The sequence below is a fragment of the Canis lupus genome, chromosome 25 (assembly GCF_003254725.2).
Source record: "Canis lupus dingo isolate Sandy chromosome 25, ASM325472v2, whole genome shotgun sequence".
In the NCBI taxonomy this organism is placed as follows: Eukaryota; Metazoa; Chordata; class Mammalia; order Carnivora; family Canidae; genus Canis; species Canis lupus.
The window spans coordinates 40,554,442-40,569,333 of NC_064267.1; the positions used below are offsets into that span (position 1 = coordinate 40,554,442).

The 14,892-nt window shown below is 44.6% G+C and overlaps 2 protein-coding genes across 4 annotated transcripts in view; one reads left to right on the top strand and one right to left on the bottom strand.

Annotated features, from left to right (window-relative positions):
- Positions 1-13,862, bottom strand: part of SLC19A3 (solute carrier family 19 member 3) — a 45,558-nt gene extending 31,696 nt beyond the window's left edge. The window contains exon 1 of one of the 2 annotated variants that reach the window (XM_049101397.1): positions 13,816-13,862. The gene's annotated coding sequence lies outside the window, so the exon portion shown is untranslated. Of the gene's footprint in view, positions 1-5,956; positions 6,018-13,815 lie in introns of those variants that run through there. The other variant, XM_025463297.3, reaches the window with a different exon arrangement.
- Positions 8,834-14,581, top strand: LOC112669835 (translation initiation factor IF-2-like). Of its 2 annotated transcripts, XM_049101401.1 has the most exons (4): positions 8,834-9,027; positions 9,561-9,723; positions 11,069-11,417; positions 11,592-14,581. In XM_049101401.1, exons 3-4 carry the CDS (start codon positions 11,156-11,158, stop codon positions 12,077-12,079), a joined length of 750 nt encoding a protein of 249 aa, XP_048957358.1. In that variant the 5' UTR covers positions 8,834-9,027; positions 9,561-9,723; positions 11,069-11,155; the 3' UTR covers positions 12,080-14,581. The 2 variants fall into 2 exon arrangements, with proteins under 2 accessions (XP_048957358.1, XP_025319100.3); XM_025463315.3 differs by lacking the exon at positions 9,561-9,723.
- The last annotated feature ends 311 nt before the right edge of the window (positions 14,582-14,892 follow it).

Below are 14,892 nucleotides of genomic sequence, written 5' to 3' on the forward strand. Positions count from 1 at the left end.
CAGGTGGCAATTCAACACCTTAACCAATGTATACCTACTTAGGTTTTAGTATTTCTAGGTCTGGTGCTATTAACAACCTAAAATCCGACTGCATATTAATGAGAATTTTTATTCCATCACCAGCACTAGTCAACTGTGTCTTTGTCAGGTTGTGGTCACAAAATACTAGTGTGGTCATGGGTAAATAAATCTATCAGTGAACACTATGAGTTACCAAAACACTTTCTTCACTTTGACTATAATCTGTTATATCTAAATAAATTATAGGAACGGAAAAATTACAATGTCACAATGAGAAGGGGCACCTGGGTGGCTCAGTTGGTTAAGCATCTGACTCTTGATTTCTGCTCAGGTCACAATCTCAGGGTCGTGAGATCGAGCCCAGTGTCAGGCTCCACCCTTAGTGGGGACTCTACTTGAGGATTTTCTCTCCCTCGCCCTCTGCCCCTCCCCTCACTCACATTCTCTTTCTCTACATAAATAAAATCTTTAAGATGTCCCAACGGGTTGTTTCAGATCACACATCCCAATGTTCCTTGAAGGTGAAACACACACAGTGTATGTTATTGATAAAGCCACGTTCAGAGTGCAGTACCCTTCCATATGAACTATGCCTCAGACTTTTCTACTTAAATCTGTTTCTTGTGAAAAGCAGGGGATGGAGACCAGGGCAGAAGGGTGCTGCTCAGGGGCTGCCAAGGTGGTTCCCTCCCACTGGCTCACAACCCAGCCCACCGGGTCTCTGGTCCTCTCCTCTCTCTCCCACCGAGGAGGCACTCACAGAGAGCAGGTGCTTTTAGAGTGTTGCACTGAAAAGAACTGCAGGAGGCACTGGGACAGGGAGCAAGGGGAAAAGCACACACCAAATTACAGGGTCGGGGATGCTTCTGGGGAGCCCATGCCAGGGTTCACAAGACTCAAGCAGAAACAGGCACTTCTTGCCTGACCCAAGTCTGTTTTCAAATGCATGGGGAAGATGAGGGTGAGACTGCCTGCTGGGAGGGCTATTACTTGTTACTACTTGCCAGCCATCACACTAATACGTGAAGGAGAAAATAACATAAAATACATGAATTTGCTTCAGCATATACCTGGGGGATCACCAATTCTGGGCATGGTGGGACACATGAGAATAACCAAGGGCTGGGAGCCTTTTTGCACTCAACGGGTGAGGTGGGGGGTGGGGAGATTAGGTCTGAGTTGTTTACTTCTGAGGACGGGGAAATAAGACATGTGTACCAGCAGCATGATATTTTTATAGATACATTATGTTTCCCGATTTTATAAATACATACGGAGTAACCACAAGGTGACACTGTTCTAGGTATCAAGAGTAGATCAACGAGCAAGACAGATAAAAATTCCCATTTGGGGGGCACCTGGATGGCTCAGTAGTTGAGCATCTGCTTTTGGCTCAGGTAGTGATCCTTGGATCCCAGGATCGAGTCCTGCATCAGGCTTCCCACAGTGAGCCTGCTTCTCCCTCTGTCTATGTCTCTGCCTCTCTCTCTGTCTCTCATGAATAAATAAATAAAATCTTAAAAAAAATTCCCATTCTCATAGAACTAACATGCTAGGTGTGGCAGCGAGACAACACACTTAGAAAATGAGTATTGAAAAAAAAGAAAATGAGTATGTTATATAGTATGTTAAAGACTAAAGACTGAGCATACAAATGGTCAATGGCTGAACCATATATAAAAACAGAACTGTCGCCCATCATCTGCAGCAACCAGCCAGGAAACCAGCCTTTATCGAAGTAAGCTGCCCCGGCAGCCAATCTACTACCTGCAAGTCAGATTTCCAGAAGTCCGATCACTATCTCCAGCAAACAACCCAGGAAGTCAAATAATAACTCCTGCAACAATTGGCCCCAAATGGTCAGGACCAGATCACTAACTGGCAGCTTCCGAATTTTTGTCCCTGCTTGCAACTTAGGACAGCTGGAGAGAGCCAGATATGCCATGCCCCCCTTCAACCAGTAACATAGGATGCCCAGCTTCTAGCTAGCTCGTCTCCACCTTCCTCGGGCCACAGGCTCCCAAAAGGGGGACACCTGAAGCCTCTCCTTTTCCACCATAGAGCTCTGCCACTGTCTGCCTTTGAGCCTCTGCCAAAATGCAAGTGATGGGGGCCGACCCCTCTGCTGTAGGGGGCTCCGAATAAATGACCTCTCTCTGTTCTCTTTGGTCTTCGTTTATTTCCATAAGACTCAACAATTTCACTGTCAGGTGTGTATGAACTCTTGTACACGGGCTCCAGCAGGCCTGTACAAACAAGTTCATAGCAGCACTGGCAACAACAGCAAAACCCTGGAAGCAATAGAAATTCCCATCATCCAGAGAGTAGATGAACAAATGAATTTCCATGCATTCACAGGAAGGAATGCATATAGATGTAATAAATCTATGTCCAAAGAAACACAAAGAAATGACGAGCGCAGGCTTTAAGGTAAGGACTAGCCTAAGTGTCAAGGTGCAGAAAGAAGGGTTGGGGTGATGAGGAACCTTTTAGACTGGGATGTCAAGGGTTTGTCCCATTATATCATCAAAGTAATTAGCAAATTAAATAAAGAAGATGATGTATTACTAAGTAGAATTCATTGTTTTCTGTGTCATAGAGGTCCTTAAAAATATATATATTACCAAGGTGATGTCATGGGGAGAAAAAGAGCATTGTGGTGGAGAGTTGGATTGCAGGGAGGGTGAGTAGGATTTCAATTTTAAATTGAGGAATTTAGATAGGACTCCTGGAGGAGGCAGGTGACGCTGGAGCACAGACCAGAAGTGGGGAGAGAGTGAAGTGTCCAGTTGTCGGGGTCAAGAGAACTGTGGGCCGGAAGCAGAGGAGGGCCCTGGGAGTGGGACTTCAGCACAGTGGTGGGGGGACTGCATCTCATGTGTCAGTTCATATCATGGCCAGTGAGTGTCATAGGACACCTGAGGAGGCGTGAATTAGAGATGAGATCACCTGCCTTTCTCTGCAGAAGGATTCTTGTAACTGGGCCTTGAGAATTGACTACAGGGGGCGCAGGATGGGAGCCAGAGCTGCTGCTCCATCCTGAGGAAGCTCTTGCTGGGCGCAGTGGGGAGGGGGAAAAGCTGGGGCCTGTGGGGTAGGGGTGCAGGTGAGACTGGGTTGGGTCCCAGTGATGCCACCCATATTGCTGATCAATCCAGGGCAGGGTGTAAGAGGAAGATAGATGTCCCTGGGTGCCAGGGCCTCTCTAGGCTGGGAAACAAGAGGATGAAGTCACTGTGGAAGAGAATTAACAGAGTAGGGAGTGTCTGTGAGAAAAGCATTTTAGGGGGAGGCATACTGGTAGGAAGATCAAGGGTCCAATTTCGAACATGTACAACTTAAGTTGTCAACTGGTTTCCCTACTCTAATTATGGCCAGCAATACCTTGGTAAGAGCAGGGTGGCTCTGTTGGTTAAGTGTCTGCCTTTAGCTCAGGTCATGATCTCAGGGTCCTGTGATCGAGTCTCACATTGGGCTCCCTGCTCAGTGGGGAGCCTGCCTCTCTCTCTCCCTCTCCTCCTGTTTGTGCGCACCCTCTCTTTCTGGCAAATAAATAAATAAACTCTTTGGAAAAAAAAGAAATTGAAGGCAGTGTCTGTCTGGGGTGCAGACTTCGCTGCCTTCAAGTTTCTCCTCCTTTGATTCAGGTGCACAGGTAGACAAGCATTCCCCTCCTTCCTGCAGAGGCAGATGCAGAGGCTCCATCAGGGCTTCCATCAGGCAGATGCAGAGCTTCCATCAGGGCATGGGAACCTGGGAGATATTTCCTTCCCTCTGCCCATTTGGGGATGTGTCAGGTAGACCTGTTTCTGTTCTTTGCCTGGATTCAGGTGCCTGCTTGTCTGGGCTAGAGGGTGGGGGGGGACAGTTCTCTTGTTCAAGCCAATGCTCACAGATGGTCGGGAGCACTGGCTTTGAGTCTCCAGAAAAGATTCCCAGTTCAATTTTAATCCCCAGTGGAGGAGGGCACATGAAAATGAACAGGACAGAGTTTGGCACTTCTCAACAGAGGCGTCATATTCCTAGGCCACATCCCACGTGATGCTTGAAATTAAATGCTCCAAGCATCAGGAAGTAGGGCTGTTGGTTAATTGAGTTCTGAGGTTAATTGTCCTGTTGTGAATCGGGAGGGGGGGAGCAGTGGGTGGGACTGACATGGAATTCACTCTGAAGGGAGCAGATATTTCCACCTTCCACCACCTGAGCCAAGGTAGATTTAAGAATAGGAAAGTGGGGCAAAGCCCTGCCTGGGGCAGGTGAATCCTTCTTTCAAGGGAGTTTAATTGTGGTTTGTGTCAGATTCCTTGGGAAGCAAAGCTGCTTGAAGGCATCCTGCAGGCAGAGCAGGGGTGGGCTGTGGGCAGGCAGCAGGGGGGATGGAAGTGGGGAGAGACACCTGGGGGTGAAGAGCAGGGCTATATTTGGTTGTGATTTTAAACCACTCCCTGTTGTCCTTGAACCTGGGGAGACTCACCAATATAGTTCGAATCTGGGGCCTGAAAATTCATGGGGAATTAAAAGAACACACTGCTCCACACTTGGGATGAAGGGAGAAGAGGAGAGTAGACTCAGTGGTTGTAAGAACCGTGGACACCCACTGAGCACCCTCAGCCCAGCAGAGCAGGGACCCCTGAGAGCCAGTGGGTGGCAGTGAAGGGGTTCCCTGGTGATGCGGGTGGGGATGGGGAGAGCAGGGCAGCTGTGCCTGGGTGTGTGATCTGGAACCCTAGGGATCTCTCAGGACAGGCTCAGCAAGAGAGTGCACAGGTTAGGGCAGCTGAGACCACCAGAGGGACTGGATTCCAGCAAAAGCCTGGAGCAGATCCAGCCATCATCATTGCCTGTCGCCCTCTCCTACTGTCCTCCCCTCCGCGTGCTCTCTCTCTCTCTCAAATAAATAAAAAAAATCTTAAAATAACATACTGAATCCAAAAGGTTATCATGCAGATTAAATGAATCAGTGCCTGGCACAAAATAAGAGTTCAATAAATGCTAGCTATACATTACATCTTTTCTCGCTTCTGATCATTTCCTTGGGGCAAATTCCTTTTTTTTTTTTTAAGATTTTATTTATTTATTCATGAGAGACAGAGAGAGAGGCAGAGACATAGGCAGAAGGAAAAGCAGGTTCCCTGTAGGGAGCCTGATGAGAGACTCATCCCAGGAGCTTGGGGATCACGCCCTGAGCTAAAGGCAGAGGCTCAACCACTGAGTCACCCAGGGGTCCCCTCGGAGCAAATTCTTAAACGTGGATATACTAGATCAAAGGTTATCTATGTTTTGCTGATAAAAGCCACAAAATTGCCCTCTATAAAATGTTTATCAGTTATTTCCAGCCACTGCGTATGATGGTTTCTTTACATTCTGCAACCAACATTAGATATGATTAAAACAATGTTTTGTTAAAACAGTAGATGAGAAAAATTAATGTTTTTCTTACTAGTGAAGTTCACTGTGAAAAAAAGCCCAACTTTAAACATATATCATGAACGCCACGGAACTTCAACAATGATTAATTTATAGCCAATTATTTTGAAGAAAATTTCTAAAAATTAAAGTATAACCCAATGCCATTGTCATGCCTAAAAATTAAAAATGCTTTTTTCTTCTTTTTTGTTTTTAAAGAGAAAAACAGAGAGAGAGAACGAGGGGGTGGGGGTGGGACAGAGAAGAGAGAATCCCAAGCAGGCTCCACGTGGGGCCTACTGTGGGGCTCCATCTCACGACTCTGAGATCATGACTTGAGCCAAAATCAAGAGTTGGATACTTAACTGACTGAGCCACCCAGGTGCTCCTAAGAATAATTTTTAATTAATATCTCTTAGTAATTAGTTATGCTCATACTTCTCCAAGTATCTTATTTTTAAAAACAGGGTTCTAAGAAGACTTATGTATCCCTGCAAGTGGTTGAAGCAACTCTACGGTCTATTCTAACCTGCATTTCCCCTGCAGCCCTTGCAGTGTCTCCTTGGAATTTGTCTCTATGGTAGACTTAGTTGTCCACAGTGGAGTTCTGGAATTGGAAGACTGCACCCCCATGGAATCATTTAACACTCTGGATTTCCAGTAATCAGCTCTAGTGGCTTGCGACCATCCCCTATCTAGTATTAGGGTGCTAATAGGTGGCGTTGAATTCTTCAATCAAGAGGCATGTCATTCTCTTTGTCTCACTCTGTGTGATCTTGGCATCCATGGCTGGTCACTACTGATGTCCATGAATTCATTAGGGCTGCATTTTCCTTCCCCTTCCATACCAGGACTCTGTCTGCAGAGCCAGATGTCCTCTTCTCACCTCTTTGGTTACTCTGGGGTACATTTTATTTAGGAAAGGCAGGATAAATGCTTGATTCTCTGCTCCCCCATTTTTAAAAGTCAATTTCAAAATAATGTGTTAATTTTCTGGCATCTTCCAAAGATGACTAATGAGGTTTTTTATATTTTTTTCTGTTATTATTATATACACATGTATTTAAATATATCTAATATGTTTCAGTACATTGCAGTTGTTATTCTTTCTGATGCTCAAATGGTCCGCTCAGTGCGATTCCATTATGCTTTGTGACTTCTTGTTTTACAAGGTAACAAGATTTTGGGGGCTTATCTTGTGCATTTGATGACCTAAACCAGGAATCACTCATTTTTCAAGGAGCCCTGATTTATGTTTTTTTTTTCAAATGCCTGATTCTGTCCTTCGTATATTTTTTCCATATGGATTTGTAAGAACTCTATACATATGAAGATATTTATCTTTTGTCTGTCGATGCGCATATATAATTTTTCCAGTTCTTTTTTATTTTTCCAGTTTAAAAAAAAATTGGGACTTTGTTCATCTTGAGTTGTTGGCAGATGTTTAAATGTATAAATTCTATATATTAATTTTTTTCTTATGAGTTTTGGTCTTGGTGCTATACTAAGCACGACCTTCCACATTCTAAGAATATAAAATTATTCTCCCATAGTTTTTGAACTACCCTATGGTTTTAATTTATACTTCAAATAAAAAGTTTAAGTATTGAAATATCCTTATATAAATATTAAAATATAAAAAGATCCATCTGGAATTTAAGAGGATTTGGTGCGGTGTAAGGTTTTTACTTAAAAAAATTCACTTTTTATTTTACTATAGTTATGCATGATGTCACTATTGACAGAAACTAAAATAAGAATACATGGGACCTCTCCATAATACCTTTAAAACTATAAATCTACACAATTTTCAAAATAAGGAAAAAGTCATTTTTTTCTTTTGTTGTTGTTGGTATCCAAGTTTGTATTTCCAAACGGTTGGTTAAATGTACAGTTGCTTAGGTATCTTAGTGGTGAATATGAGGTAATGATAGAAATTACACACAAAAATAGCTACTATGTAGTCATTAAAAAGTTTCTAAAAACAGTTTCTAAAAGGCAAATATTTAATATAAGAGCAATTATATACAATTAAATGTTAAGTCAAAAATCAGAATAAGACATATATTTGTAATACTTTTCATTTTGTTGTATAAATACACAGAAAATAGCACCACTGTTATTAAAAGGGAAAGAGTAGATTAACAATGACAAAATTTGGTGGGCACTACATTAATTAGCTGATCAAGTTTAACATCACCAGTAAGGGATAAACTGACATCACATACTTCTCAATGCCATGTTTTGAGGGGGCAAAAAAATCACCTGTATAGTATTCCTGTTTAACCTGAATTTGATCATGAGGGAAAAAACAGACAAATTCATTTTAAGGGTGATTTTGCAACAACAACAGACAAATTTATTTTAAGGGTGATTTTGCAGCAACAACTTTCCAGGACAGAAATAAAATGTTGGAGGACCATTCTAGATTAAAGTCAACTTAAAATATATCTTTGGTTGGATCCAGGTTGAAAAATTATTAAAAATGTCAATATAAATTGCAAGGCATTCTTGGGATAGAGAAATTAAAGACTGTATATTGCACAGTAGCATGGACCACTATTGAGTTTCTTAAGTGTGAAAATTATGTGATAGTTTTGGAGGAGAAGATCCCTTTTTGGGAAATAGATGCTAATATTTTTAAGGGTGAAGTTTCATATTTGCAACTTATTCTCAAATGAGAAGGAGAGAGAAAAACTAAAACTCTGGCAAAATGTTCACCATTGGGTAGCGAGTGGTATATGGGATCTTCCTGCAATATTCTCACAACTTTTCCATAGGTTTACGATTCCCCAAAATAAAAATATTGGGAAAGAATAGAAATGTAGGAAAATAATGGAAGGAAATATAATGGAATGGTAGGAGTGGTTACTATAAGCAATGTTAACTTTCACCCTTATAATTTGCTGTATTTTGAACTTGTTTATAATGAGCTTACATTATTTTAAATTCAGGAAACAATGTTTTAAAAGAAGGAGGGAGTTATTACTCCATTTTCTCTATTTTTTCTTGCTGAATGTTCCCTGTCAGTTTCCATGATCTGAAGTCACACAGCAGGAGGACACAGGGAAGAAGTTAGGGCAGCAGTTCATGTCTCTGGGTGGCACCTCCTCACATGTTTGGCAAAGCGCTTTTACCAGTGGAGAGTGGAGTGATCCATACTTCTGGTGTGAATGTTTTTGGGGACAAGTTCCTTTCATGTGGGTGTGTTTCCTTAGAAATCTGAGGCACAGTGTAGGTCTAATTCCTTGATGAAAGAAGATCTTTTGAAAGGACCTATAAGAACTTGAAAACCTTCAGAGAACCAGCTTAGGGCGAATTATTTAATGAAACCCATAGATTGACCTAACTGGGCTATAAGAATTTTCTGATTGTTTCTCAAATTGCTTTACTTTCAACCCAAAGCCTGACAACACTGAATACTTTGGCCAATTGGAAGTTAGGCACCTGCATCCTGCAGAGCAATGAAGGCAGCCACGGTCATTGTCATGGTCACTATTTTGCCTGGACTCCCTCAGCCTCAGACCAGGGGCTGTTGTGTGTAGAAGAGACACAGTGAGTGGCCTGAAGCAGAAGACTACAGAGCACCACTCTCCTTGGGTATGAACACTCCTGGAGCATTAATACTTCTTGGGGGTGATGTCACAGCAACACTATGATGCTTGGTGGTGCTTCTGCCATTTAAAAGCCTGTGGGGGGCAGCCTGGGTGGCCAAGCAGTTTAGCACCGCCTTCGGCCCAGGGCCTGATCCTGGGGCCCCGGGATTGAGTTCCACATCTGGCTCCCTGCAGGGAGTTCACTTCTCCTTCTGCCTGTGTCTCTGCCTCTCTCTCTCTGTGCCTCTCAGGAATAAATAAATTAAAAAAAATCTTAAAAAAAAAGGCAAAAGCCATCTTGAATAATTAAAAAAATAAATAAACACCTGTGGGATTTCCATAGTTAGGTCTTTCTTCCTAATTCCTTTTGTACCCCCACAGGCACCCCACTCATGCACATCTTGTGATAACATCTTTCCCTTGACTGCGTGTTATATTCTGGGTACGTTTCTGTTCCCATAAACGATCTTGCTGAGCTCTCAAAACATCCCTTTAAGTTCATAGAGATCTCACTCTTTTTATTTTTTATTTTTTTAGATTTTATTTATTCATTTGCGAGGAGTGAGGAGCAAGGAGAGGCAGAGAGAGAAGGAGAAGCAGACTCTCTGCTGGGCAGGAAGCCTGAGGCAGGTCTGGATCCCAGGACCTGAAGATCATGATCTGAGCCTAAGGCAGATGCTTAACCACCTGAGCCACCCAGGTGCTCCTGGATCTCACTCTTTTTGACAGATGTGCAGTATTCTGATGTATAGTAACAACATTTAATGAGACCTCAATGGCAGACATTTAGGTTTTTTCCTGTTCTTTAACTACACTGTAATGAATAGCCTTGACAATAATATGTCTTTGCTCCAGATGTGAAATCTCTGAGTTGAAAGGCATGTACTTTTTAAAAAAAAAAAATGCAGATTGCTAAATTGCCATCCTGAGAAATAGTATCACTTAGCATTCTCACCAATATTGTAGAAAAGCGACAGGTTTTCCATGCCCATTCCAACAGGTTGCTATTTATTTTTTAAAAATAGCTAGTGGGGACTGGGAAAAAGAGAACTGTTCAAGAGATTTTGAAGGCCCAACTTCCTAGTTATCCCTATCTGTGCTTATTTCACACAAACTCACGGTGGTGGTCCTGTGAGTATGATATCCTTTACCGAAAATCCTTTTTGCAAATGAGATGACTGAGTTCACCTCAAAGCTTCATAGCACCAAAAGCTGATTTGTGTACATTTAATGTGAAAATAAAGTTCTGAGGAGCGGTATTAGGTTTTTCCGTAAGGGAATACTTAGGTTGTAGGCAGACCTGAGTTGGCTAAAAATCCATGAGGATTAATCTTTTGTGGTTAAATTTTAAATTTAACCCCAAAATTTTAAATTTAATTGGGGAGATTAACTTGTCAAAAAGATACCATTCCCAGGTCAAATTTAACTGGTATACAAAAATCTATGTTTTTGTGAAATTATTTTGCCTCAGAAGGAAAGTGGGTGGATGGTCGCAGTAGACATTCTGATGCCTGAGGTAGATTTTATCAAGCTCTCTGTGCATGCTTAGCTATTATTGTCAGCTACCTTAAGACCTTTTTGGGAAAAAAAAATATTTCAAGTTACAATATAGATTCAAAACAGATAAAATACTGAAAAAAATGTAATGTTGATTAATGGAGGCCATCCATTACCAAAGCAGTTGACGTTCACAACAAATGTAGGCAACCCCTGCGGTGGGGCTCTTTCTGCCCCACTCCTTACATGCCCCTTTGCCCCCCCTGAACGGTAACCACCAAATAAGAAGCTGATGTGAGACAGTATTTTAAGGATGACCTGGTATAGTTTATTAGAGATTGTTAGTATTATAGCTAGAAATACAAAGCAGCAACTGAGAAATCAGGAATCCATTGTACTTAGAGACAGGAAAGGCAGACGTTGATGGGCAACAGCGATGAACACAGAATCAAATGATCCTCCTGGTCGGAAGTCAGGGCTGCTGCGGGCTGCTCTTGAGGTGTTGGAAGGGCTCCCATCTTTTGGTTTAATTATTCCTTTTGCTTTAGACACTCTGGCGGTGTGAAGTCTTGAGCCACCCCAAGCAAAAAGAGAAGATGGAAAAACAAGGTCCCAGCACAGAGGGAAAGCGGTAGATGTCCCACAGCAAAGCAAGTAGCCAGGGAGCGACAGATGGGGGCCGGCTGGGGGCCCCACAACTACCCCTCCTGGGTCAGCCGCAGGGCCAGCACCTGCCAAGGGCAGCAGCCACCAGAGCTGCAGATGGAGGATCCAGATGTTCTCCACCTTTCCCCACTGGATGTCCCTGTACAAGACCTTGCTCGCAGGAAGTGAAGACTCGCCCACACTTCAGAGTAGGAGATACTCAACCAGAGAAAAAACTCCCAGGAAGCTCAGGTGAGAGGGAGACAGTGGGAACAGGTAGATGGGATGGAGGGGAGCCTTAGCGAAGGCAGCAAGCAGACGGTCCAGCACACCTGCACACCATCCACCTAGGAGCAGCACTGCTTCTTGCAACAGCACTTCTGCTGGCAGCACTTCTGCTGGCAGCAGCCCTTCCCGCACCCACAGGAGCTGCACCCGCACGAGCTGCACCCGCAGGAGCGGCGGCAGCAGCAGACCACGGGGACACTGCAGCAGCCCCCACAGCAGCCGCAGCAGCAGGGGCAGCAGGACGAGCAGCAGCCAACCCGGTAGCACCTGCAGGTGGTACAGCTGCCCCCGCAGCCCCCGCAGCCTCCACAGCCTCCGCAGCTACTGCAGCCTCCGCAGCCTCCACAGCCTCCGCAGCCTCCGCAGCCTCCGCAGCCACTGCTGCAGCCACCGCAGCCTCCACAGCCACAGCACCCCATGGTGTCAGTAGAGAGGACTCAGGACAGGTGAGGAGGGCGATCAGGAGAGGTCGAGGGGGGTCTGATGCCGCCTTCCGCTGGGGGACCCCCTTATATACCAGCACCACAAGTCAAGCCAGTGCCTTGTTTACCTGTCTTCCCAGTAAAGATCTCACGAGGCCTCTTCCACCCTTCCTTGTTGAAGTCGTGGTCAGTTATCCTTGCTAATTTTAACCTTCACTTGTCTCTTAAATCTATATCTGGGTTAGAACATACTTCTAAGAGGTGTGCGCCCATGAGAACGTAAGGGCATATCTGTTTTTTGCCCTGGGGCCTACCAGAGTGCCTGGGCCCTTGTAAGCATTCAACAGATAGCTGTTGAGTTACATAAATGCCTGAAATATTTAAGAACAATCTTTATTATTATTATTATTATTATTATTATTATTATTATTATTTAAATTGTAACCGTGGGAATCTGAGTCTAGAAGCAGGTAAAAGTCCTGTGTTGCCATAGAAACCTCTTAGTCATCATGGGTTTCAAAAAAAAAAAAAACCATTGCTTTGCTCTCTTCTGGGATTCATGGCACACTTCAATGTCACAAAAAAACTTTCTGAAAGAGCAGGTGAAAACCAGATTGAAAAGAGAAAAAGTAGACATCCCTAAAGGTATCATGTCTCCTCTTAAAACTCAGATATGCTTTTCCTGGCTCAGTGAGATTCTTGGTTCACAAGAATTGCCAGATCATTACATTTCTCTTAAGGGGCATCCCTGGTAGCTCAGTGGTTTTTGCCGCCTTCAGCCCAGGGCCTATTGGAGACCCGGGATCGAGTCCCACGTCGGGCTCCCTGCATGGAGCCTGCTTCTCCCTCTGCCTGTGTCTCTGCCTCTCTCTGTCTCTTTGTGTATCTAATGAGAGACATTTTTAAATAAATGAATAAATAAATAAATAAATAAATAAATAAATAAATACATAAATAATAAAATCTTAAAAAAAATAAAATTTCTTTTAAGAGTTGTGTAATGTCAGATGCTAAAGATATAATTTTGGGCAGCCTGCTCCTATGTCATCCGCCAAGAGTGAAGTTTCTGCTGTTGTTTGTTAAATAATTGAGGGAAAAAAAGTAAGAAAGGTTTCATCGAGAGGCTGGCTGTCTCAGGTTTAAGGCCAACCAAGACCAGGGGAATGTTTATTTGAGATGCTGGCTCTCCGGCTGGCTGCCTCTCCCACCCCCGAGAGCCTGCAGGTGTGATTCGGAGTCCCGAGAAGCATCTTCCTGCTGGACGATCATGAGAACCCGCTTAGTGGGGCTGCTCCAGACAACGCTCACAAGGGGACACCACCGACCACAGTCTGTGTGGGGGCCTATGCTGCAGCTTCTGGATGGGACACAACCCAGCCCTGGCAGGTCTGCGCTTCCCCCAGCTTGTGGGTGTCCCTGGATTCACCACGGGCACCTCTTTAACAGGCTTTCCTTTTCAAAGCTAGAGAAGGAAGACTTCGAATGTCCTCCCCTGATCTACTTCTCGTCAACCAGGAGGCTGTCGGGATTCTTCTGGTTTTCCATTTTGGTTGCCCAGCATCCTCGAGAGGCCCCGTGGTGGGCAGGGGAACCCCATGGAAGGTCTCCGATGGCTCCCGTCTGGGACACAAGCATCCTTGTCAGGCGCCTGGAACCCCTTTCCCTCCACTTTAGCCATCATTTTTCTACGTCTGGACTAAAGATGTAACACACAACTCTTCCATTCATAGCAGAAAACTCAGAGGTCACTAAGGGCGCTGCTGTGCTAAAAATAGCAGTGTTACCATGGCAAGGGGCCCCAAGGAGGAAGTGAGGAGAGGTCTTGTGAGATTCTTCTGTGGAAATTGGGCTGAAAAATAAGGGGGGTGTCAGTATATAAGGGGGTCCCCCAGCAGAAGGCGGCATCAGACCTTCCTCGACCTCCTGATCGCCCTCCTCACCTGTCCTGAGTCCTCTCTACTGACACCATGGGGTGCTGTGGCTGTGGAGGCTGCGGTGGCTGCAGCAGTGGCTGCGGAGGCTGCGGAGGCTGCAGTAGCTGCGGAGGCTGTGGAGGCTGCGGTGGCTGCGGGGGCTGCGGTGGCAGCTGTACCACCTGCAGGTGCTACCGTGTCAACTGCTGCCCCTGCTGTTCTGGCTGCTGTGGCTGCTGCTGCAGTGTCCCCGTGGTCTGCTGCTGCCGCCGCTCCTGCGGGTGCAGCTCGTGCGGGTGCAGCTCCTGTGGGTGCGGGAAGGGCTGCTGCCAGCAGAAGTGCTGCCAGCAGAAGTGCTGCTGCAAGAAGCAGTGCTGCTCCTAGGCGGCCGGTGTGCAGGTGTGCTGGGCCGTCTGCTTGCTGCCTTCGCTAAGGCTCCCCTGCATCCCATCTACCTGATCCCCCTGTCTCCCTGCCACCTGGGCTTCCTGGCACTTTCTCCCTTGGTTCTCATCCTCTGGGTTTAGGTGACTTTTGCCATTGTAAAAAATAGTCATGTGGACATTTTATACACTGCCATCCAAGAAAAAAAGCTGGAGAACATTGATCACTGAGCTCAGCAATCCCGACTTCTAGCGTCTTCTCTTCTTCACATTTTTTTTTTCTATCTAGACATGAAGTCTTTTTCTATTTACCATATTTACCATAAACGTTCTGTCCTTTCTGTGGCCACAGAAGCTTTCAAGGTGCTCTCCTAAAAATCTCTTAGTAAACTCCAAAAATAAACTCTGAACAGTTGTTATTGTTTTATTTTTAGAGCTATCGTCATTAAGCTAACACTCATTATGTTCCTCCACGGGTTCGGGCTGTCAATACACAAATAATTATGTCTTGTGTGATTGCAATCTAGTCATACACAAATAACCACCAACACAAGGCAGAAAAATAAACACGTCAAAAGGCCTCGATGTGGTGTGTGGTGGCAGGAGGGAGTCCACACGGCTGGATGGGGAATGAGTATAAAGGACTGGGAGAGTGTCAAGAAAGACATGACATTTTGGGGTGTGTTTTAAAGAATTAGTGAAGTTTTGACAGGTGGAGATG

Excerpts from the sequence above, each read along its gene's own strand:
- LOC112669835 (XM_049101401.1), top strand. The coding sequence starts at position 11,156 with ATGTCCCACAGCAAAGCAAGTAGCCAGGGAGCGACAGATGGGGGCCGG. Across the intron at positions 11,418-11,591 it reads AAAACTCCCAGGAAGCTCAG|GAGCTGCACCCGCACGAGCT; the intron begins GTGAGAGGGAGA and ends CCGCACCCACAG.